At 48.1% G+C, this 23854-nt stretch overlaps 8 protein-coding genes across 8 annotated transcripts; 5 read left to right on the top strand and 3 right to left on the bottom strand.

Moving 5' to 3' along the window:
- Nucleotides 1–1715: 1715 nt before the first annotated feature.
- On the top strand, nt 1716–3982 carry BDR25DRAFT_300901 (glutathione reductase). The gene is made up of 6 exons (XM_033689464.1): nt 1716–1997; nt 2057–2940; nt 2994–3169; nt 3220–3293; nt 3562–3699; nt 3746–3982. Exons 1-6 carry the CDS (start codon nt 1735–1737, stop codon nt 3789–3791), a joined length of 1581 nt encoding a protein of 526 aa, XP_033552941.1. The 5' UTR covers nt 1716–1734; the 3' UTR covers nt 3792–3982.
- A 136-nt stretch (nt 3983–4118) lies between these two features.
- Nucleotides 4119–5358, top strand: BDR25DRAFT_300900 (putative mitochondrial F1F0-ATP synthase g subunit). The gene is made up of 3 exons (XM_033689463.1): nt 4119–4443; nt 4699–4783; nt 4841–5358. Exons 1-3 carry the CDS (start codon nt 4182–4184, stop codon nt 5097–5099), a joined length of 606 nt encoding a protein of 201 aa, XP_033552940.1. The 5' UTR covers nt 4119–4181; the 3' UTR covers nt 5100–5358.
- A 134-nt stretch (nt 5359–5492) lies between these two features.
- On the top strand, nt 5493–8461 carry BDR25DRAFT_391370 (P-loop containing nucleoside triphosphate hydrolase protein; the record flags this gene model as incomplete). The annotated part of the gene is made up of 4 exons (XM_033698146.1): nt 5493–7844; nt 7944–8057; nt 8129–8221; nt 8254–8461. The coding sequence occupies exons 1-4, from the start codon at nt 5566–5568 to the stop codon at nt 8459–8461; spliced, it is 2694 nt and encodes an 897-aa protein (XP_033552939.1). The 5' UTR covers nt 5493–5565.
- A 33-nt stretch (nt 8462–8494) lies between these two features.
- On the bottom strand, nt 8495–9765 carry BDR25DRAFT_211586 (aquaporin-like protein; the record flags this gene model as incomplete). The annotated part of the gene is made up of 4 exons (XM_033684689.1): nt 8495–8634; nt 8747–8896; nt 8993–9472; nt 9603–9765. 4 exons carry the CDS (start codon nt 9763–9765, stop codon nt 8495–8497), a joined length of 933 nt encoding a protein of 310 aa, XP_033552938.1.
- Nucleotides 9766–11632: 1867 nt separating this feature from the next.
- On the bottom strand, nt 11633–13601 carry BDR25DRAFT_322405 (MFS general substrate transporter; the record flags this gene model as incomplete). The annotated part of the gene is made up of 8 exons (XM_033692031.1): nt 11633–11778; nt 11824–11873; nt 11924–12133; nt 12228–12570; nt 12625–12738; nt 12839–12872; nt 12920–13168; nt 13578–13601. 8 exons carry the CDS (start codon nt 13599–13601, stop codon nt 11633–11635), a joined length of 1170 nt encoding a protein of 389 aa, XP_033552937.1.
- A 190-nt stretch (nt 13602–13791) lies between these two features.
- Nucleotides 13792–15782, top strand: BDR25DRAFT_253754 (acetamidase-like protein; the record flags this gene model as incomplete). The annotated part of the gene is made up of 7 exons (XM_033686259.1): nt 13792–14076; nt 14138–14413; nt 14460–14595; nt 14649–15052; nt 15101–15308; nt 15357–15545; nt 15596–15782. The coding sequence occupies 7 exons, from the start codon at nt 13792–13794 to the stop codon at nt 15727–15729; spliced, it is 1632 nt and encodes a 543-aa protein (XP_033552936.1). The 3' UTR covers nt 15730–15782.
- Nucleotides 15783–16948: 1166 nt separating this feature from the next.
- BDR25DRAFT_379784 (uncharacterized protein) lies at nt 16949–19993 on the top strand (the record flags this gene model as incomplete). Its single annotated transcript, XM_033697636.1, has 4 exons — nt 16949–17413; nt 17567–18211; nt 18260–18330; nt 18379–19993. The coding sequence occupies 4 exons, from the start codon at nt 16949–16951 to the stop codon at nt 19991–19993; spliced, it is 2796 nt and encodes a 931-aa protein (XP_033552935.1).
- A 328-nt stretch (nt 19994–20321) lies between these two features.
- BDR25DRAFT_300899 (DNA glycosylase) lies at nt 20322–21349 on the bottom strand. Its single transcript, XM_033689462.1, has one exon. The coding sequence runs from the start codon at nt 21318–21320 to the stop codon at nt 20421–20423; it is 900 nt and encodes a 299-aa protein (XP_033552934.1). The 5' UTR covers nt 21321–21349; the 3' UTR covers nt 20322–20420.
- Between the last annotated feature and the right edge of the window lie 2505 nt (nt 21350–23854).

Here is a 23854-nt window from a genome sequence, read left to right as displayed (position 1 = left end):
ATGTAAATCACTAAGGGGGGCAGCAGATATGCGCTAAATTAGTGGCAGGTCAAGCATCGCTAGGATATCCTAGGCTTCGTGAGTCGCACATGTGGAAGTCATTAATGTCATGGATGATGGCGTCGACCTTGACCTTGATGCTGACGTTAGGGCTTTCGATGATTGGCACTGCGTTGAGATACTGGTTCACTGGAGGTCAAATTAACAGAACGGCGGGGAATAATGCTTGAAAGAGGTCAACTGACCTAATGGTGCCAATTGCACAGCCATCGCCATCTTAGAAAACCAATTGGTAAGCTAGAGTGTTTGTAGAACACCGCTAATTATGGCCTTACTGAAAGCGAGTCCATGGAACCTAGCAGGATCTTGCTATTAATTGCCTCATAATCACCGAAACTAGAAAGCTTTTACAGTGAAAGTAAGGCCTCTAAATTCTATGCGCCCACTAAAACACTTGACGAAGCTAGTCGAAGACTTCTCAATGAGTTCCTAAATTTGGGTGGGCTTGGTTGTTGACTTCCAAGCGCCGCCAGTCACCATCAAGAGCATGCCAAGCAAGATACCTTTTAAACAAGTTCGAGCTGACAGTCTCGTGCCATTTGACGGCTTTTAGCTAACCCGCTAAACTCCAGTTACTCTGAATTTACTGCTGAGGTGCGTGTCACATCGGAGTATGTAGTGTTAGGCAGTGCCGAGGCATCATTGAAGCACCTTATGCTAAAAGAATCGGATACTGGTGATGCAACATTGCCATATAATTTGATCGAGAACAAAGCGTGACATACCAGGTCCAAGTATCATGGAAATGGTTATATATTCCTGACCTTTTACAACGTGACTTACAATGGTTTGCTAACTTGTATCTTCCAGCATTCAGAAAGCTAGATTCTAAGACAGCGTTTCCAAATCCTACTACAATGGTCCACCGATGGTCCGCCGATGGCCCACCGATCAGGATGCGTCATTTCCTGCTTGATATAAGGTTTACTACATTTATCCGCTTGGAAAGCGAGTGAAAAGATGATTTGAGGGGGCCACAGTATCCAAAGAAGCGTCAAGGGCCCAGGAAAATCGGAGAAAGTCAATGAGAGGCTAAGAAATGCCTGGAGCAGGTGGAGCATCGATATGCCCCGTCCAATACACCTTCCCAGACTCCTGGAAATTCAACCCACAGAGGGACAAGCGCTCGGCCAAGAGGGGTGCCTCCTGCTCGCTGCTGTTGAACGATGTGTAAAGGACACCTCATATTGCAATGCCTCGATCAATGTGGGTGCACGACCTCAACCACGCATTCTTGAATACAGAACGGCGTCAGATGTGGGGGGGTTTCAGACTTGTTTCCACTCGGCAATATGCGCGCGTCAAGCGGCAAATGCGAAAAGTCAGGACCAGCGGTCGTTCCTGCAGTCTGATGTTGCGCACCAGAAGAAGCAAGCCAGGCGACAATGAGATATTGCTCAACAGCTCGTGCTGTTATCGCTTGGCATCGGTTGGATCTGGTGTGGCGTTGAAGGAGCACGCTGGGAGGAATGAGAGCGCGAGGTGGTTGTTTAGAATGGCTGTCCGACTCGACGACAGTGAATTCGAGAGCACACCCCGGCTGTGCGTCAGCCAAATGAAGTGCGCTAGTGCCAGCTGACTCAGGCTCTCGAAGCTGATTGCACCGTCTCAACTTCCGGGCATCGCGAAACTGTGATATATCATTTTTGGCTCCACAACCTTCCGTTTTACGGCATGCTCTTCTCCCGACCCTTTGGGAATCCCAATACAATCCCTCTTGCGAAGCTGTATCCCTCTGCTCCTCGCCTCTCCCAGTTTACACGCCACTTTGCTCTCTCGTTAAACACCATGGCCCCAACCCCCAAGTCATACGACTTCATTGTCATTGGAGGAGGCAGTGGCGGTTCTGGTGCAGCCCGGAGAGCGGCTGGATGGTATGGTGCGAAGACATTAATGGTTGAAAACGGCAGATCCGGTGGCACATGCGTGAATGTCGGGTGAGGATGCAAACTGGTCTGGCATAGTTGCCATTCCCACTAACATTATATTGCGGCAGCTGCGTACCAAAGAAGATGACTTGGTACTTTGCCTCTGTGAATGAGACTCTGAAGGGCGCTCCGAACTATTTTTACGACGTCCCGGACAACGTCAAGTTCCACTTCGACAATTTCAAGAAGAAGCGAGACGAGTCAATCTTGAGATTGAATGGCATTTACGAGAGGAACTGGAGTCGAGAGGGTATTGACCTTGTTCATGGGACGGCAAAATTTTCGGGGGAGAAAGAGATTGAAGTTGATATGCAAGATGGATCAAGAAAAGCTTTCTTCACTGCACCACACATCCTGATTGCCACTGGTGGCCACCCTATCATCCCCGATGTTGAAGGGGCAGAGCACGGGATCACTAGCGATGGCTTCTTCGACATTGAGCATCTGCCCGAACGGATGGCGGTTGTCGGTGCCGGCTACATTGCCGTCGAAATGGCAGGCATGTTAAATGCGATTGGTGTCGAGGTCCACATGTTCCTTCGTGGAGAGACATTCCTGCGAACATTCGACCCTATGATCCAGGAAACAATGACCAAGGCTTATGAGGATGCAGGTGTGATTATCCACAAAGGCTATCCAGGTTTTAGGAAGATTGAGAGGCTCGATCACACTTTGTCTTCCGCGCCGGATACCAACGCTCACGGGAAATGGGCAAATGTGCCATCTCGACATAAAATATTGCAAATAACTGACAATGAAGGCCAAATATTTGATTTCAACGAACTGCTTTGGGCTATTGGGAGGGAGCCTGAAATCAAGCCACTAGACCTTCACATTCCTGACATTAAACTTACCAAAAAGGGTCACATTTCTGTCGACGACTTCCAGAATACGAATGTAGATGGGATATACGCGCTCGGCGATGTCACAGGCCAGGCTGAGCTGACTCCAGGTAAGCCGTTCCGGCCACAATAAAGGCTAGGTTTGGAGTAATGGTTACCGCAGTTGCGATCGCTGCAGGCAGGCAGTTAGGGAATCGACTCTTTGGACCTCCAGAACTCAAGTGGTCAAGACTGTCATACGAAGGCATCCCCACAGTGGTCTTCAGCCACCCTGAGGTTGGCACAATTGGGTTGACGGAGCCGCAAGCAATTTCCAAGTACGGTCAACAGAACGTCAAGGTAAGAGCGAGAGTTTCCAGCTTGGGTCCGCCCATGTTGATGTGAAACAGGTGTACAGAACGAAGTTCACCGCAATGTATTTCGACGTCTTCCCTGCTGAAGAGAAGAAAAAACATCCGACACAGTAAGTTGAGATTACCACTTCATCAGGTAAAGGGCAAGTGGCATGTTGAAAGCGCATGGAGGAAAACCCGAGGGAACGGCACACCCTCCACCCTGCAACATGGATATCACCGGCTATACATCGTCCCATGCATCCTGCCCTTTCTGTCGGCGCAAGAACCTTGCACACTTGGACTCGGGCTCTCTCGGATTTGTACTCTTCAGACTGATTATTCCCTGCGTGGTGCATGTGAACTGAATGGCAGAATGCAATGCTAATTAAGTGGCAGGTACAAGATCGTCTGTGCTGGGCCGGATGAAAAGGTTGTCGGTCTCCACATTCTCGGGGAGGGTTCGGGCGAGATGCTACAAGGCTTCGGGGTGGCAATTAAGATGGGAGCTACAAAGGCCGATTTCGATGGTTGCATGTAAGTTTGCATGTACAGCATCTGTCGTCATATCTGACTAAGGCAGTGCGATACATCCCACTTCTGCCGAAGAGCTAGTCACAATGCGATGAGTTTCAAATTAGGAATAGCTCTCAATTGCCGTGAAAGGAAGACGAGGAACATGTCGACTTTGTTAACCTACATCAAAAGGCTTCCTTCTAGGGTGGGGGAAGATAGTTAGTTCCAGGGGAGCGGCCATGGAGTGAAAAGGTTCGATAGATGCCTACACAGATAAATGGGAACTCGCAATCCTCAACACTAGAGGTGAGGAAGATGATGTCCAAAGTGAAGTGAGGGTGGTTGTGTTGAAGTGAAGGGGCCAGTCCCTGAATTCCCCGAACGCACAGGCCACGCTACAGGTCAGACTTCGGAAAAATCTGAAGTCCAGAGCTCGCAACCTTCAACCCGACGCCCGTGTTATCATCGTCTCCATCTCCTCTCCTTTCTCTTTCCCTGTCACAATGTCTCTCGCTGCATCACGTACCGTGCTGCGGTACTCGAAATTCGCTGCTCGACGTGCGGGCATGCGCAATGCCTCGTCGACTTCCGAGGTCGCGGCGGCGGCAAAGGAGAAGACGTCCAACCTGCAGTCCAAGGCATCCGAGGGCTTGTCGAGAATGACTTCTTCGGCTAGCTCCGCGCTCACCAAGGCCGGCTCAGCGACAGCGGGGGCGCTGGGAAATGTTGGGGGACGAACAGGGCGGTTGATCGGAGGCATCCAATGTCAGTACATCAGCTTTCGACGGGAGGGCGGCACCAATTGGCTTTCGGGATATTGTCATGGGCTTTAAAACATGCACGAGCAGCTCGAGGTGGGATGGGATAGGATAGGGTGTGGGATTTGTTCCCAACTCCCGGAGCTCGGAATGGGGCGCGTCGAATATCGCACATTGACTGATCCCCCCGACCAATTGATGCCTCAAATCTTTGTTGCAGGCACGTTCGGGAACAATATTCGCTGACTATTCTCCTCTCCAGCAATGATTCCTTACATCGTCTACTACTCTAAAGTCGGCCTGGAGCTGGGAAAGCTCGTGGCCCAGCAGCGGAAGATGAGTCCCCCGTAAGCCACGAACGCCGGACCATGCTCCCCAATAGGGTATACTAATCGCTACTTCAGTGACCTCGCGACCTTCCAAAGCTACTTCCAACCCGTCATCAACGGCCTCCGGAATCCTGCAACGCTCCTCGCCCAGACGTCAACCTCCAGCGCTCTACAACCCGCGAACATTCTCAACCGCCTGAGGAACCTCTCGATGGCACAATGGGCGTCGGCAGGTGTGGTCTCTGCAGAGGTCATTGGCTTCTTCACCGTTGGCCAAATGATTGGCCGGTTCAAGATTGTTGGATACCGATCCAGCGCTCCGGCACACCACTGAACATAACACCACAATCCGATTGTACGCAGGGGGCATATTTAAGTGCTCCGGATGTAAATGTGGATGGCGCAGGGCTAGGATTCAATGGCACAAAGCATGAATACCAGACTTGATTTGTACGTTTGTGAGGTCGGATGGAAACTGTGTACGAGTAATGCACACGAGGCGGATCGACGCTGTACTATTGCCCATGTTCTGTTTTAGAATTCCCTTTCCTATATGCAAGTATTGGAACTGCATCTTTATCATCCACGGATACTTTCCTGCTTTCTTCCACATGTCCAATGCCAAGATATTTCGTGCCGATCGGATCGGAATAATCGTGCTCCGATGGCTGAGGCTCAAATATTTCACCCAAGACCTCGCACCGTCTTTCATACAAGTTCAATCGCACGACAACGCCGCCGTCGCTGTGCGGAAGCGATTATGAGATGAAAGCACGATTCTTCTAATTGCTGTAGACACGATGAATGTCTTCAAACTACTCTCACGATCAGCGAAGGGCCCCCAGACTTCGCCGACCCAGAAGCTTCCCTCATCCGGTGCGGTCGCGAATCCACAACTCTTCGGGCATGACGAGGATGATAGACCGTCACAAGTTCCAAGTGCAAACAAGAAACGCAAGAGGGGTGAACATACCACAGAGCAGTTTTCGGCACTCCCAATCGATTTGGACTTTTTTTGTCATGGTGCGGAACGGTTCAAACCTGGGCCCAAGGAGAATGGCATGGATCCCGGACCTGTCCTAGGGAAAAGGAAGAAAGGAAGTGATCAAGTTGTTAGCGTCCCGGGTAACCAGGTGGGGGCTCATTGTGCTGAGGAGGCATACGACCAGGACGAATGCAAACGAGTTTTACGGTCGCACAAGCTGAAGATCGTAGTGCTGGAGGGCTTCACTCTGCAAGAGGAGGCGCTTAGTGAAGACAAGAAGAAGAAGAAGAAGTCAAAGAAGCGAGAAAAAGATAAGGAGGAGACTGGCAACAAGACGAAGAAGAATGCGAAGGCCCAATTGTATCCACAGCCCTTGACGTCTTTCACCCAGTTGAGGACACGATATGGAATCTCGAGAGGACTGGCAGAGAATTTACAGGCGCAAGGATATACGATGCCCACTGAGGTTCAGCTGGGAGCTTTGCCATTGCTACTGGGGAACAAACAGGAGGGCAAAGTAGGCTGGAGTGGTTCTAGCGCACCAGGAAGTGACCTGGGAGGGAATATCGATCTTCTAACTATCGCGCCCACTGGGAGTGGGAAAACAATAGCTTTCTTGATACCATTCATTAGTGCTCTTCAGTCTGAGAGCAGGAATCCATCAGAGTCAAGGGCCCAAGGACCTCGCGCAATAATTATCGCTCCGACAAGGGAACTAGCTTCACAAATTGTCAATGAGGCACGGAAACTCACCAAGGGTACCAGTGTTAAAGCCACACTTATGAAGAAAGGAATGGAAGTCGTTGAGCGGTCAGATGACGAGGCTCCTGAAGCTGATTCCGAGCAAGCTAAGGAATCCGATAGCAATGAGGGAGGCACAACTGGCTCAGAGAGCAGCGGGGCGATTTCACAAAAGTGGAAACGCAAACGGAGACGAGCGGGGATGGTTAAATCTGCCGTACTTGTGGCAACACCACTTGCTCTCTTAAACGGGTTGAAACATCACGATAATCGATTGTCGAAGCTCCCGAATATACGATATCTAGTCCTAGATGAGGCCGATGTTCTCCTTGATCCCCTCTTCCGCGAACAGACGTTATCTATTTGGAATGCTTGCACACATCCTTCTCTCCGAGTTGGTCTCTGGTCTGCAACTATGGGCTCTAATATCGAAGCTCTCGCCATAAAAACTCTCAATAACCGTTGGAAAACAATATCTTCCACATGTTCGGAGCTTCCCCCCCGGGCACCGCTTATCCGATTAGTTGTCGGCCTAAAGGACACCGCAATCCCAAACATCGCCCACAAGCTCATCTACGCCGCCACTGAGCAAGGCAAACTTCTAGGCGTAAGGAATCTCTTACATTCCACTGCCACTCCCTCCACAGAGATGGCTACATCCCTTCGGCCACCATTCCTAGTGTTCACACAGACAATTCCACGCGCCGTAGCCCTTCACTCCGAACTACTCTACGACATCCCCCCCGCAGCAGGCGGTAGCTCTCGAATCGCTGTACTGCATTCCGATCTCTCCCCCTCTGCTCGCGAAAATATCATGGCGCGCTTCCGCCGCGGCGAGGTCTGGGTTCTTATTACAACGGACCTCCTCGCCCGCGGCGTCGATTTCCGAGGCTTGAATGGAGTCGTTAACTACGATGTCCCGAACTCCGCAGCGGCATACATACACCGTGTTGGTAGAACAGGAAGGGCAGGGCGCGAGGGAGGCATTGCAGTGACGTTTTACACACAAGAAGATATCCCGTACGTCAAGAATGTAGCGAATGTCATCCAAGCGAGTGAGAAGTTGAAAGGCAAGGGAGAGGATGAGGTAACGGTTAAGCAATGGCTGCTAGATGCTCTTCCCACACCGACGAAACGTGATAAACAGCTATTAAAGAAGAGGGGGGTGGAGGCGAGACGTACGGTTAAGGATGGGGAGGGCAGAGCGAAGATGAGAATCAGTACGAAGAGTGGGTATGAGAGAAGACTTGGGAATAATCGGAAGGGGGCCAGGATGGCGAATAGGGCGAAGGGAAGGGAGGAGAGAAATATTCAGGGAGATGTGAGTCAGGCTGAGCCCGAAGGGTTTAGGGGGTAGGAATAGTCTGGGAAAATAACAAAGAATACTATATGGTACTGCGTTGATATTGGTGATGGGAAAAACAATGTCACTCAACCCATATTCTCCTGAAGCATACGTCATACGTTAGATAAATGGAAGGAAAGAGCTGTTCCTCAAACATCGCTATTCTCGGTAAAAATTGCTAAGGCCGAAGTACACCTCAACATCTCCCTCGCCTCTTCTCGGTACTGAACATTTGTTTAGCGCAGGAGCCATACTACTTTCCACCCACTTCAATACGTCTCATATTATAAAGCTTTAGTATCGCATCATATCATTCACATATGCGTGTCATCGCATTCCTAAAGTACACCATGCGAAATAACTACATGAATACAAACATAACTCTGTAAAAAGTTATTCATGCTCTTGTGGATAAAGCCATGTCGTCTTAACGCACATTATCCCTAAACTTGCCATGCGACCGATCAAGAAATCCACATTCCCGAAAAGTTTCCACATCCCTGACCCGAGACCATTCCATAGCCCCATGACCAACTCAGATCAAACCCGATACCATTATTCCACAAAGGATCACCATAACACGCCTCACAACTTCGTTTTATCCCATTTGCAGATGAAACGATAGAAAGACTGATACAGAGAGACAGACATACAGATATCATGGCTCATGGCTCATCTCTTTCTGATGACGGTCGTGGGCATCGTCATCTTGGCCTGGATTAGCCATCTCGTATTCCAAGATCTTGATGAATTTGTAGAAGGCGACGGCGAGGATCGCGCCGATAGCGGGACCAAGCCCTGTTGGGTAATCATGATTAGACAGTGGCTCGTGCATGACTCGATAGAATAGGCCAGAATAGAATGAGAAGGGAGATAGGGGAATCGGGGAAGGGAGAAGCAGGGGGATTACAGTATATCCAGTGCTCGTGATCAAAAATGCCTGTAACGACACAAGGTCCGAAACTGCGTGCGGGATTCAGACTTCCGCCTGTGTAGAACACGCCGACAAGTTCAGCGATGAAGAGTGCGAGGCCAATTCCGACAGGAGCAATGAAGGTTGCTGGATGAAGTTAGCACCTCACGTATACATACGCCCTCATAAAGACAGATCTAAGTTCTCAACAGTAACAGGTAGGGAAGATGCATGCACGCTTACCTTTATGCTTTTCTTTCGCAAGCATAAAAATAGTAAACACCAACTCCGCCGTCAAAACCGCCTCAATAAACACGCCCCTCGCGAGGCTCGTATTTGCACTTAAAGTGGTCCTCACATTCAACGGCGTCGGAAACAGCACACTCACCAAGTAACTACTAAAAATACTCCCTGCCAACTGCGCAACCAGCAGAAGTGAAAACCGCACCGGGGTTAGTGTACGCGTAAGCAACATCGCAAACGTGACAGCGGGATTAAATAGGCCGCCACTGATGCGGAAGAAGATCCAAACGTTCACCATCAGCGAGAATCCAAAGACAAGGGCGATGTATTGCAGCACGGTAGGCGAGAAACCTGTGTCGGCGCCTGTAGTGGTGTTATTCGATGAGTCGCCGGACCCGATGTTAGCGACCTGAGTCCCCGAGAAGGCGAAGAAGAGGAACATGGTTGTACCAACGAATTCACCGACGAAGGCTACGAAGTCTAGGATAGGATTAGTATCCGAGGTTGGGGGGAAGGTGGGGGCTTGATCGCCGTCTAAATCCGATGACGGGGGGTGGGACGCGAATGAGGACGGGGACTTTGCTTGGGAGCTTGGGTTTGGAGGACCTACGGTTCTTTGCGCTAGAGTTCATCCACATGGTCCATGGGAGACGAAGGACTTCTTCTGTGGAAGCTGGACGACGGGGTGGTCCCCTTCGTCCTCCATCGCCGTAGTAGCCTGGGCGTACATCATCATTTTCACTACTGTACTGGTAGCGGACATGAGGTTTCATGGGAGTGTCTAGTTCATATTCGTGGTCCATGTTTCGGCTTGTGCTATCGTAGGTACCTCTTCCAGCATCTCGCATATGGCGGTTAGGGAAATTTTGATGAGCGGGCGGAGGTCGGGTTGAATATCTTCGCGCAGGGCGCCGATATGCTTGCGGTCGGTCACTGTCTTCGTAGTAGTCTTCTACATAGGATCCGCGTTCTGGAACTCGGTATTCTGGGTAGTAAGGGTCGAATCTGAGACTGTGATGGTAGTCTTCGCTTCTCTGGCCTTCGGAAGGATGTGTGCTATATCGGGTTGAATCTGTGGTAGCTCGCTTAGAGGGAGCTTGAGATAAGGTGCCGGAGTTAATACCAGGAGAGCCCATAGGCGGGATGGGGCTGGATGGCGATAGCATCCTGGGGTATAGATGGGCCTCGTTCGGCGGGTTGATGGGAAGCCGGACCAGCTGGTTCTTGCTGTCATTCTGGGTAGGACGCTCGACTGTGTCATCGTCCTGCATTCGTTTGCCATAGAACACAGGAAGAGAACCAGATACCAGTCCCTGCTGCGCCATGTATGAAGCAGCTAGGGGATTAGGTTCCTGAGAGAGGTAGACAGAGATGCGAGGTCTGCACAAGCAGTCGATGAGATCTGGGATGTGGAAATGCGTTTTGAAGATTGAAGAGACTACCGATCAGCGTTAAAGGTGACATATGCGTATAGGGTCTGAATCGGATGGGGGCTGAGCTATAAGGGATGGCTGCCCAGAGAGATATTATAGGTCGTCCTGAGCAATCGTTATCGGCCTGGTCTCGCCAAACCCCCTCATCCGCCATCTCCGGTCCATGACCTCCTTCGTCAACGCGACTTCGTATGCAGATAGCGTGGATTCGTTGATCCGGACAGCCAGGGGTAGTACTCTCCGGGATCTCTGCATCGTGCTTCTCGCGTCCAAGGCAAAGGGAGATAGCCCTGACGTCGAAGGAGTCCCGTAATACAGAATTCTGGAAAGTCCATACTAGCTGTACTTGGAGGCTCCCGGTGGTGTATCATGCAAGTCCACGTCTATGCAATGCTTAAACTGCGCTAAATAAGGTAAAGACTCCAGATGTCGCAACATGTTACACGCTTAGTCTCTCGGCGGCTCAGAGTCGCTCAGCCAGAAGGATTGCGACCTTGGATGTTACTCGTGACGTGGAAGGGTGTAAACAAGGTGTTGCCATGGAGGTGGGGTTAAGACAAGGGGAGGTGGTTTGAGCTTCCCTAACCGATGGTGAGGATTGGTGCTTAGACTTCCACGTGACTAACGCTTGAGGAACATCCTTGTTTCTAGTGAGTGTTGTTCCAAGGAGACGATGGGCGAATGCCCGTAAGTTCGGGGCAATTCCGAATTGAGAGAATTTTTTTGGCTTTTGCGATGGGTAGTGAGGGTAAATAGCTTAGGGTTGATTTTGTAAGGCTCAAATACGTCATTTGAATCACCTCAGAGAAGTTTGTAGCGATACTTTAGACATTGCAAAGGGAATTTTGTCCGAAGACAGTGAAGACTCCAAGAGAAACTGAACACTTTTGTCATCCTCCGCACCGTTGCCATCGGGCTCAAGTTATGTCACGCCGACAAACCATCGACTACCGATCCAAATTGATGAGTCTAGGGTGAGCGTACACAGAGGCAAGCGCTGATCTTGACAATTTTTAGACCGGCGAGAAGCTAATTTCATCTGGGTAGACATCCTCTCTTCAGGGTTGGTTGCTTTTGCGAGCCATTATGCCTCAGGAAAATGCCTTCGCGGAAATAGTCGTGGTGTTAAGACCCAATGAACAACTTCTCCATTTTGTGTTTCAATATTCCATGTTCATACGGATGCTCTTCCCAGAAGCATTCCGCTTTAGGGTTTCGCTTCAATATCCCCGCCTTTCCCACCTTTCTCCCCTACCCCAGGAATATCCTGCTCTTTTTCTGAAAATACCGTTGCCGCGCTCTCATCCTCACTTCTCTTCTCTGTCCGGACGTGCATCCAGACCAACAGTGCGGCTCAGATTGCCATGGTAATTGAAACGGCAATCATACCCCACATACCCCGCGTAAATTGCGGTGCAAATTTGGCTCCATAGAAGAGTATGGACCACCTGAAACACGTTAATCGAGCTGGGTGTCCGTTGCGGATGGCCTAACTTACCACGCATTGACCGCGTTGGAACCCATGTTCATGCTAGCAATTACAACTGCCCGTAAGCTATCCTCTTCATATCTCAACACGTCATTAGCCCAGGCAAAGAACTTAGCTTGACATGCATAGACGCTACCGGCCCAGTAGTAAGCCCCGAGATGGACAGTCGTGTTGTTTGGATAGGCTAGAATTAAAGCGCTCGTAATACCACTAGTAATACTGATCTAGTATCTGACTAGGCACCGCTTCCCCCCCATGAAGTCGGTTAAAGTGGCCCAGAGCAGCGTAGATAAAATTCCAGCAGCGGGAACACTCGTCGTAGTTATTGAGTTGCGAGATGGTGTACTTCTTACCAGAGTGCGACTTCATGTACAAAGAGAGGAGAGAGTTGGAAGAAAACGACTTGCTCTTACCCGCAATGATCCAAAGAGTGGTGAAGAAGTACCAACACCACGGACTAAAGCAGTGCTTCAAGAAGGTCCAAGACATAGGAGTACGATCCGAAACTTCAGGGGCGCGGGATATCGCCAATGCCTTTTCATCTGCGGTCAAATATGGTGCCCTCGTGTTCTGTGGAGTATCGGGGGAAAGCAAGAAGCCATAGACGGCGACGGGTAGAGTAATGATGCCATCAGTGACGAAGAGCCAGCGCCAGGCTACTAATCCGCGCAACCGGTCCATTCTCGAATGGATTCCTGTCTAGATGAAACCTCCAATCATCGCCCCTGAAAGACCGGAGGCTGTGAAGATACCGGATCGTTTTCCAAGCTCTCTCTCCATGTACCAGGAACCCAGGATATGGTGGGTACCCACAAAAGTGGATTCTTCAAAGATCGCCTGTTGGCGTGAGCCCCCCCAAAATACGTTTATCCTACTCAGGTTGGAAAAATCGAATAGCCATGATGCCTCCCCGGCTATGTGGACCAGCCGTCGCTATCGTGAGGCCTGCCCATACGACCTAGGAAGTTTTATGTCATTGCTTATATCCAGTCAATATTTACTTACCATGCATGTAGGGAGGAAGATCCTCGGCTTGACGTAGTAGAGAGCGATATTACAGGGAACTTGTCCAATAGTATACATAGCGGTGGACACCGTGTTGATCTGATTCAACTGGTTTCCATGAAATTGCAGATTTTCTTTCATCCCAGAAACGTAGGCATTGTTGAGATTAGTTCTGTCAAGATAACTAAGGAAGTACATAAGACAACAAAATGTTAAAGTGAAGAAATCGAGCTTCTGGACTAGCTGTCGCTTCCCGGCGCATTATTGTCGCCACGAAAGTACTGGAGGATCCTGGATGTCATGCGGAACATGATCAGCCTCTTTTGATGATTGAATGCAACAAGAGGTGCAGCCAACCGCCGGAGGTCTCCTGCCTTTTACGTCGTCAGATCTATAAATGTAAACCCTGGAGATTCGCTCTCTCAGCACAGGGTTCGAGGTACAACGATTACATTTCCATACCTATCACGCTGGTGACTCGAACAAGGCGGCAATTAATGCATATTAAGAGTCAAAAGTGGAGAAAGCTCGAGATTGCTGCAATGAGTAAGTCAAGCCGACATCGGGATCCGTGATAGAGAAAAAAGTGATCAAGCGGGAAACGCGATAGAAGGCTTTAAGTGGCAAGTTTGGCTTCTTCTGGTTACATAGCGCAGACCATCGGTGGGGTGTGATACGACATCATAGACTGCCGTTGTTAGTTCGAACTTGGGACCAAAGGTGGGGATTCGAGCATTCAGCGCGTTGGGCAGGTTAGAGCGCTGTATGTGGAGATACTCGAGGGATGACTGATATATAACGGAGGATTATAACAACCACCTCTTTTGTTTTCGCATCCTTTGAATAGCTTTGGTGCTCCTAATAAACCCTACATGACGATGGCTGCACAGAAATGGTTGAAGCTTGCTGTCGCGAAACGAGCCGCGCTATCGGAACTAATTCCTCCCGAGTACCGCATCCCTAAACATCTTCTTCCACCAAACACCCAGCTCGATGTGACGCCGTTTCCCACAGAGTCAGGATGGTTCTCACAGAAGGAGCTGGAAATCACGTCGAGCACATCGCCGGTGATACTCGAGAAGATCGCGTCGCGAACATGGACAGCGGAAGAGGTTACTCGTGCCTTCTGCAAACGAGCGGCAGCCGCGCATCAATTGGTTAGTTATAGCTTCGTTTAAATGGCTGAGGCTAAGAATCTAAGCTGATGGGTCAAATTAGACAAATTGCCTCTCTGAAATCTTCTTTTCAGAGGCAGTTGAATCCGCAAAAGCTCTCGATGAGCACCTCCTCAACACCGGGAAGACCATCGGACCGCTCCATGGCTTGCCTATATCACTCAAGGACAATTTCAACATAGTCGGAAAAGACAGTTGTGTCGGGTTTGCGTCGCTAGTCAACCAGCCTGCTCCGTACAATGCCACATTAGTGGAGCTGTTGGAAAAGGCAGGAGCTGTGCGATATTGCAAGACCAACGTGCCCACGGCGATGATGATTGTATGTCAATAATCATCCTTGGAATGGGAAAGTCTGACAATATTAGGCGGAGTCGGTGAACAACGTACTTGGCAGGACGGTGAACCCCTTGAATCGGAAGTTGACTTCTGGAGGGTCATCTGGGGGTGAATCCGCCTTGATTGCTTTCGGTGGCTCTCCGCTGGGAGTCGGTACTGATATTGGTATGGCTCCATGTAGCAAAATAACTGAAGTCTTGAGCTGACATCCAGGCCAGGAGGTAGTTTGCGTATCCCGGCTGCCTGCACAGGCATATTTGCTCTCCGTCCCTCTTTTGGCAGATTCACGACACAACGTTGTAGATCTGGTTTAGCTGGCCAAGAAGCAGTCATGAGCGTCAACGGCCCAATGGCAAGAACCCTCAAAGATGTCGTGCTGTTCGCAAAGACAGTAGTAGATTCCAAGCCATGGTTGCATGATCCAAAATGCCTTCCGATCCCCTGGCGATTAGTCGAACCTAAGAAGAAACTCAAGCTGGCTGTACTGTGGAACGACGGCATGGTTGTGCCAACTCCTCCGGTGAAACGAGCTTTGAAAGAGACTGTAGAAAAATTGAAGAACGCCGGACACGTGATAGTAGAGTGGAATCCGGTTCTTCACCCGCAGCTCGTGGACCTACTTGTAAGGCATGTTATTCATGTTGTGAAACTTCTTCGTTGACCATTTTAGGGCCGAATGTTTGTTGCCGATGGCGGTAAAAGCGTACGCGCACTACTTGCACCCACCGATGAGCCATTCCGCCCTGAAATGGAAGCATACCAACAGGCCAGTGAGCTTGGTGTTCATGCTATGTGGCAGCTTCACCTTGAGCGGTCAGAACTGCAGAAGAAGTATCTTGATCAATGGCTTTCGTATGAAGACCTAGATGCAATTCTTGGTGAGTCTTGATGCATTGCGCCCCTTGTCTGTACTAAACCAAAAGCAGCACCCACCACGCCGTTCGCTAGCGTTCAGAATGGACTTTTCAAGCATGTCGGATATACTGGTGTCTATAATATCGTTGACTATGCCGCTGTTTCCTTCCCTAGTGGCGTGTTTGCAGATAAGGATAAGGATAAGGCAATTGCCAATCATACGCCTCTCAGCGACACCTGCAAGGAGATTCATAGCGAATGTAAGTGGCAAGTCAAGTGTTTCTCTGACAATATGGCTAATCTACGAAAGATGATGCAATCCTTGTGCACGGTATGCCTGTCAGCTTGCAACTCGTTGCAAAGAGACTTGAGGAGGAAAAGGTCTTGGCGATGACCGAGATGGTTCTGCGAGCAATAAGTCTTCCACTGAAGGCGCGTTTGTAGGCTGATGGTGACTTTCGGGAAATGTCTTGTGTCGCCCAAAGGTAGGAACTCGCCTTGAGTACGTATTCCAATCTTTAATATGACGTGGCCATTATCGATAAACAGTGCTGTTTACCTTCAATCAGAATTCAATTAGTGATATAGTTGCTTGATAGATGGCAGCTTCACGGAAGCCAAGGGGATGCCGGCTGGAGAGGAAGGTGCACTTCTAGAGTAAGCATTGAATAACAATCATTCGTTAAACCCCACCCTCACAACGATACACGACGCCGCATTCATAACTCCCAACTCACCTATACACCCTAACTTTACCCCCTACCCTGGCCAGCTTCAGTTACCTGTCTCATCATCGTTTACTTCTTCCTCCCTCACACACCTTAGCTAACTTACGCACTCCTCCGCTCGAAGCTGGCCACAAGCCATACCTACCCGCTGCCATAGTCGTAACTTCCTCTGCAATTCTACCTAACATCCCTCGCAGTTGAGACTCGCGTTTGTTAGTATTCCAAGCCAAACAATATATGCTAAGTTTTCGAAGTCGAGAGGACAGCGAGGTGTCGTTTGTGGATTATTCCGAAACAGAAAGAAAGGCTGATTTGGATCCAAACGTCCTCCAAGCTGTCAGACTTGCCTCTCCTCATTGTGTCTGGCCACGGAGCGGTTAGGACGGGCTGCTAAACTAGCGGACCGCAGGATGTCACCCAAAGCAGAACCGGGACATATTGCAAATATGACAAATGTCGTAGGAAGCCAAGGGAGTCGTGCTTCAATGCCAGCCAGTGCACCTGAATCAGTACCTCCACCTAGGCCGAGAAAGCTTGCACCTGGGACAACAGCGCGAAAACTCCCGTGGCTTGATAGTAGCAAGTCTTCACTAGCTACTCCGGCGTCACTGACACCCCCTCCTGTTCGAAAGTTGAGTACTTTAGGACCTAGGATATCCCATAGCACTGCTACCCAAGGTACGACCAACTCAATATTGAAGGCGAACCCCAATATCCGAGCAATAGGATCGACCCCAGCCTTGCGCCGAAAGCCTTTGCAAACTCCAAATGAACGCCGCGTGGCATCTATAGGTACTCGGAGCCCATCCCCTAATACCAACAAGAGGTTGTCATCAATGCCTCGTCAGCCGACACCTACGGTATCGTCGCCTTTGGCAGATGAAGGACTGTCCACGCACCCAACTTCACCTCCTGAGGAGAGAAACTCGTCTATTATGCGACGTTCTTATAATCATCCGCACCTTCCTTCTCACTGTCAATCTCAAGACCCCATCCAAGGGTTCGAGCCGAGACGAGATAGTCTAGCTCCTGTACCTGCACATCTCGAGCGGTCTGTTACACCTGAATCAGTCCGAATACTGAACCGGTGTAATAAACCAGCATTTTCTACCCCACAAGTGATCAAGTCTCTGCAAATTTCACCGAGCGGGCCAGTACCCAGGCGAAATTCTTTCGAAGGTACACAAGACAGAGAACTTACTAACGCTATCGAAGGGCTAGAAGACTTGGTCCAGGAAGCTGTCGAGGTGGCAGAAGATGCATCTGACCCGGATCAAGTCAAAGAGGTCTATGATATTATCGAAGATGCAACAAATGCCATCCGGCGAGCATCCGCCATGCCTGTGCGACATCTAATGGCCAGAAGCTCACCTCTTGTGCTATCAGAATCATCTGAAGAGGTTTCCGAATTCTCCACGGTTTCGGGATCTTCGAGTAAGATTTTAAACGATATATCCTCTCTTCACCCATCCAGGGCTCTGCCTACTGGACCTGTACAGAGGAATATACATGCTACAGCGTCTAGGCCCACCAGCTTGCAAGTCCCTGAACAGTCGATGATGGATAACCCTCCAGGGTTTTTTTCAGACCGATCTAGGCAATCAGAAGCAATTGACTGGGCATACAACGATGGCAAGCGCGAGCTGCGTCAACGTCCCTCAGCTTCCTTTGACTCTGATACGGACGAGTTGGCTATGCGAGGTTCTTCTAGGTTCAGCACTCGAAGCGATCTGTTACTCCCACCGAAACCTACTCAATCAGCACTGAAAGAGCATGTTGACTTTGTTCTTCGTCCCTCGATACCTAGGGAGCAGTCTCGTGGACGCTCAAGGCGGCGCAAGGGAAGTGTTTCGGACCTGATAGGAAGACGTCACCACATGTGTAGGTCCTTTAGGAGCCTTGAAGGTGGTTCCCGAGCACGACATCGAAAGTACCGATCGTCTAGTTTCAGCCAGGATGATACTTCATACGACGAGGAAGAAACTGTGCGCTCCCAGTCGCGCCCCCAGTCATTCCGACGAAGAAATTACAGAAGTGAACTCAGCATGCGTGATCACATGCACTATCACACATTCAGTCTGCGTCGGAATCATCGAAGGCAACCGATTGCACGGAATTGGGCCACTGGCAAGAAACGAATCACTGCCACTGTTGCCTGTATTAATACTGCTTTACTGGGTATCATTGTTGGTATATATGTAAGTTTTTCATACCCCATGCTCTCTTTAGCATCTAATCTTGGTAAGGCAGGTGAAGTGCCGCGCATCCAGTACATGCTGGCCGATGAGAGACATCACGTAATTGTTGGCAACGTCGTGTAGGTTCCACTAGGCCATTTTGCAACGTTCTGTACTGACAAATCGAGTCTCTATTTTGGTCTCGCCATCTCAACATTTGTCTCCTGGCCACTCCCTCTTCTCCATGGTCGTAAGCCTTACATACTCGCTGCGCTGGCCCTTGCAATGCCATTGCAATTTCCACAGGCAATTGTCGTCGGCGCTAGGCGATCTCCCAAGAGCCCAAGTTTCAGAACCGGCCTGTTTGTATCTCGCGCCTTCACTGGATTGGTTCTCGGTTTTGCAAACGTAAATTTCCTCACTGTACTTTTGGATCTATTCGGAGCCTCCCTCCAAAGCAAGAACCCTCATCAAGAAATCGTCGTGGCCAACGACGTCCGTAGACATGGCGGTGGCATGGGTCTCTGGCTCGGCGTCTGGTCTTGGTGCTGGATTGGCTCTCTTGCGGTGGGCTTCCAAGTCGGTGCCGGAATCATCGAATCCCTCACGCCAGACTGGGGTTTCTACATCACAGTCATGATGCTCGCCGGAGCCCTCTGTCTCAATATCATCGTCCCCGAGACTCGTCGTTCAGCATACCGAAAATCCGTTACCGAAGTCTACGACCGCGACGAGCAATTCATAACACGCCGCGTAGCTCGCGGCGAGATCAAGCTACATCTCTCCACTGAAGGACCCAAATACTGGTTCGAAGAAGTCTGGGCCGGTATGAAACTCACGACCATGATGATGTGTCAAGCCGGCTTCTCTGTCCTGGCTTTCTATCTTGGATGGATATACGCGCAGATTGTGCTCGTTATCGTGCTCCTTGGGGCTCTCCTCTCGCGAGAATATAAGTGGCATCCGCAGTATGTCGGGCTCGGCGGAATGTCCATAGCCTTTGGCGCACTCCTCGCTGTGCCTTTGACAAAAGCTGGATTATTTTCTCGAGAGCGAAAAAGGCAGTTTAGAACCGATAGCATGACCTTTCAGAAACAAGTCACCTGGTCCTCTCACCTCATTCGCCGCTGCATCTTCACTCTCACTCTCCCCCTCATGGGCCTCGCGTACACCGTCTCTTCTGCTGGTCGCCCGAAACCATACATGGTTCCAATCGCGTTCGCCGCCGCAGTGGGCTTCTTGTCCATTCTCGCCATCGCCGAATGTCACGGCCTCATTATGGAGACATTCGACACCTGCGACCTTCAACCTGGCGTAAACACTCGCCACCGCCTCCAAAGCCTAGCTGCGCAAGATAAACGCCGTCGAACAAACTACACCTCCTTCCCACGCGTTAGCGCTGGCATCTTCGCGTCCCAGACGCTCGCGTTCATCGGGGCAGCCGTGGCCACTGAAGTTGGCGGCATCATGACGCGACATATCGGCGCGCAGGCTTCTACGGGTGTGACGGCAGGGATTTTGTTCGGACTGACTATCTTGCTTACCGCGGTTTTGTGGAGGTTTAAACAGGTGCAGGTCATTCCTAATCATACGTTCGGCACCAGAAGGGATACGAAGGCGTGGGAGGAGTTCGGGCAGATGGGTAAGGGGGATTGGAAAGCAGTTATTATTGGGAATCCGTCAGGGAAGATGCGTAGGATGAGTGTGTTAGAACTTGGGGGGCTGAGTCGGTGGACAGAGATTAGGAAGTTGAATTTTTTGATCAGGGAGGACAAGGAGGGGGGAAAGAGGAGGTTCTATTAACTTGTTGGTTGGACGTGCGGAATTGAAGCGTTTGGGAATTTGGATGGTACGAAGATTGAGATAAGGAAATTGGATCGGGATTATTTAGATCGTTACTGGATAGTTTGTTAGCACGCGAGATGTTGTTTCCTATGCTTCCTCTCATCCTTCTGTAACATACCAGAGGCTAAGTCTGCACATGTTCAAGTGCAACCAGAAGCACAGCAAGAACTTCATTGTTTTACAGGGTTCCTGAGATAAACTTTGGCTCACTGGCGAAGGGTTATTGGTATGGAAAGGATTCGAGAGCCAAGGGCTGGCTTGACGTATGAACGCCACAAGATGATGGAGATTTTCATAATAACAAGTACCCTAGGGATGAATGAAACTGAGGATGAAATGAAATTTAAAAGGCATAGACCAACTAACGCCAGCAGAAGTAAAGTCTTTACACTTCTCCATTAACCAGTCTCGGAACGAACCCCCTCTCAGTCCTCCTCTTCTGCACCCACTCTCCAAACGGCCTCCAGATCGCCTCCTTCTCAGCCGGCTTCAAATTGGCCGCCAACCCACTCGTCGACGTCGTCACAAAAACTCTTGCCCCCTTCCACACATCCCCTTTACTATCCAAAACTTCCTCCTCACTTTGCCCCAGATTATGCGCCTCATCCTGCCAGCCATACTTAAAATCCTTCACCTTAGGATTCTTCCCATATTTATACCTCCATATCGCCTCCCAAATCCCCTTGCCCACGACACAAACAGCCTCAGGCTTGTACTTCAAAAACTTGGCGTCCAGATTCGCCGTCCCCGCCGCTGTCTCTTCTTTGCTGAGCTCGGCGGCATCTTTGCTCGGCCGATCTACGATATTGGTGTTGCCCATGCAATACAATGCAGGCAGCGTCACATCCTCTTCTGGCTTCAAGCGTCGGTCAGTGAGACCAGATGCATGCAGCAGTTTCCAGAAATGGTTCGAGGGGTGAGCGTAAGCGTGCCCCGCGGCTGCGGTTCGTATACCTGGGTTCGTACCAACGAAGACACCGATGAGGTCTGGCTCGAGGATGTCGGTTAGAGAAGAGAGGTGTGCGTATTTGGAGGGATCGGCGTATTTACTAGGTTTTCGCTTCTTTCTGGGGGGGGCAGAGTGAGTAGTTGAGGTGATGGCAGTGCGAGTACGCTTCGAAGAACGCTGGGCTGATCCAGGCGTGGAATCGGAAATGGTGGTGGCAGTGGAGGCGGTGATATGTTGGAACTTCGAGAGCTTTCCCTTGAAGGAGGGTGTGAGATGGTTTGGCTTGGGCGTGTCATTGGCGGAGACCATGGTTTTGGATGACCGTGTGCGACGCATTTTGGTTGACGTGGGTGATGAAGTTGGAAAGACTACAGCTTGAATCTAAAAGAAAGCAGGTGAAGCCTGGACAAAAGGTTCAGCTCCACGCTACGCACGTGATCTCGTGTTAAAATTACTGAATTTCGTGTCACTCTGTTAAGCTCGGCTACAGTCACTCTAAAAAGTCTGTCCCATGGCCTGAGCGCTTGGCTGTGGTCCCCTCGACCTTGAAAAAAACATTTCCCTACCTAATTTAGTAGTACAATTATTTACTTGCTGTCTCTCTTATCTACAAACTATGCTTGCTTAATTTAGTAAGTGTTGAATGGACTTCCTCGTACGGTCAGGCGCGGGGTGAGCGGGCCTTGTGTATGATTCCGTAAGTGCACTCTTTGTAACGATTCTCATCTCGGGTCGCTCGGAACCTATCCGAAGGGTCCCCGTATCGGGCCCTGACCCTGACTTGACCCTGTCCCCTGCGGTTACCTCTATTCCCCTAAGTATTTAGTTGCACCTCTCCCCTTAGCTAGCTTAGTAGTTTTCTAATATCCTTTTGTACAAGGCCTATAGGTGTTAATAGAATTCCCAGGTCATTAAGTCCCCACGCACTCCTATATGCCTCTAAGTGGATTCCTACCGCATTCAGACTGTAACGATTCTCACGAATCGTTCTATCTCGGGTCGCTCGGAACCTATCTGAAGGGTCCCTGTATCGGCCCCGACCATAACTTAACCCTGTCCCCTGCAGTTACCCCTATTCACCTAAGTATTTAGTCGCACCTCTCCCCTTAGTTAGCTTAGTAGTTTTCTAATATCCTTTGTACAAGGCCTATAGGTGTTAATAGGGATCCTAGGTTATTAAGTCCCCACACACTTCTATATGCCTCTAAGTAGATTCCTACTGCATTTAGACCTATTGTCTTGCCTATGCTATTATATTATATTAAAAAACTTACTTTTACTAGTAACGTACCTAACAGGTTGGCCAGCCACTTTTGCTAAGCCCTTACTAAAACTACTCTATTCTAGCGCAAAACAGCCTACTTTAGCCCTATATAAAGTAATACAACATAAGATATTATTTAAAGTCTACTTTTACTACTTACTTATATATATGTAAGTTATACTTAGTTTAATTACACTACTTATATTACTTTTAACTTAGCTTACTTTTTTTAGCACACACTTATGTCTTTAGCTTTTTTTTATTACTACACACTTTAAACTTTTTTAAAGTAGTTAAATAAGCTTTATTTTTAACTATTAAAGTTTTTTTTACTTAAATTTACTTTTTTTAAATATTACTAAAAGTAATTACTATATTATAAGTGTGTATAAAGCATAGTAAAAACTTAAGTTTTATAATATAAGTAATTTAGTTATATATAAAATCTTTAGCTTAGTGCTTATACACTTTTTTTAAAAAAGTAAAACAACCTACATTAAAAGGCTATAAAAAGTGTAATAAGTGTAAAGGTATATAAATAGTAATAACATACTTTATAGGCAAGTTGCTTACACACCTAAGTTGCTTACTTTTACTAAGACCCTACTATACTACTTTTTCTACACTAATGCATTTCTAACAACACTACTTAAACATGTTAAAAAAATATTAGATGTAGCTTACACTTTAAGCTTTTAAATAAAATGTAATACTTTTTAAGCAACATGCTACAGCTATTTATAAAGTCTTTTAAAAAATAATAAGTAACTAACACACTAAATAACTTTTCTAAGCTAATTATACAGCTAACTTATAAAAACTAGATAATAATAAAAAGTAAGTAATTATTTAGCACATACTTAAGCTAAATGTGTAAGAATTTCCCCTCTAGCTAGCAGCTATAGCTAATATAGCTAATTCTTTACATGCTAAGTATAATATAGGCTATATTAGCATAAACTAGCTTAATATATTTATTAAGTGTTACTTAAAGCTTAAAGTAAAGTTTAAGTATAAGTATAACTATAAAAAAGCTTTTTATAAAATTTTTATAGTAATTTAAAGCTAGTTTAACTTTATAAAAAATATTAAAGCTAAGTATAGCATTTAAAATAATAATATATATAACTTTAATAAAATAAAGTTTATAATAAGCTAAATATCTACTAAAGTAGTTATTATAAGTTTAAAGAGATAAAAACAGCTAAAAGCAGTCTACCTAGGTAACTAGAAGTAGACAACAGCTATCTAGAGCATTAATGCTAAAAAGTAGGCTATTTTACTTTTTATTATCTTTTAAAGTAGCAACTACTTTTTAAACTAGTATAAAAAAAATTTACTTTAAAATTAAGTTATTATAATCTTTAAGCGCAGCTAGACTACTAATTAGCTTAGTCTAGACTAGTTAAAGCACTTTAATGTGCATATAAAGAAGTGTACTATTAGCAGCTACTATCTACTAGTTATTAATAGCTATAAAAGCTATAACTTACTTTATTTTTAGTAATACTATAAAAATAATAAGATTATTACTATTTATATACTTTTTTACTTATTACACTTTTTATAGCTACTTAATGTAAGTTGTTTTACTTTTTTTTAAAAA

The sequence above is a fragment of the Lindgomyces ingoldianus genome (assembly GCF_010093535.1).
Source record: "Lindgomyces ingoldianus strain ATCC 200398 unplaced genomic scaffold BDR25scaffold_4, whole genome shotgun sequence".
NCBI lineage: Eukaryota > Fungi > Ascomycota > Dothideomycetes > Pleosporales > Lindgomycetaceae > Lindgomyces > Lindgomyces ingoldianus.
Note: the sequence above shows the minus strand (reverse complement) of the source record. Positions and strands in the feature narration are given on the sequence as shown.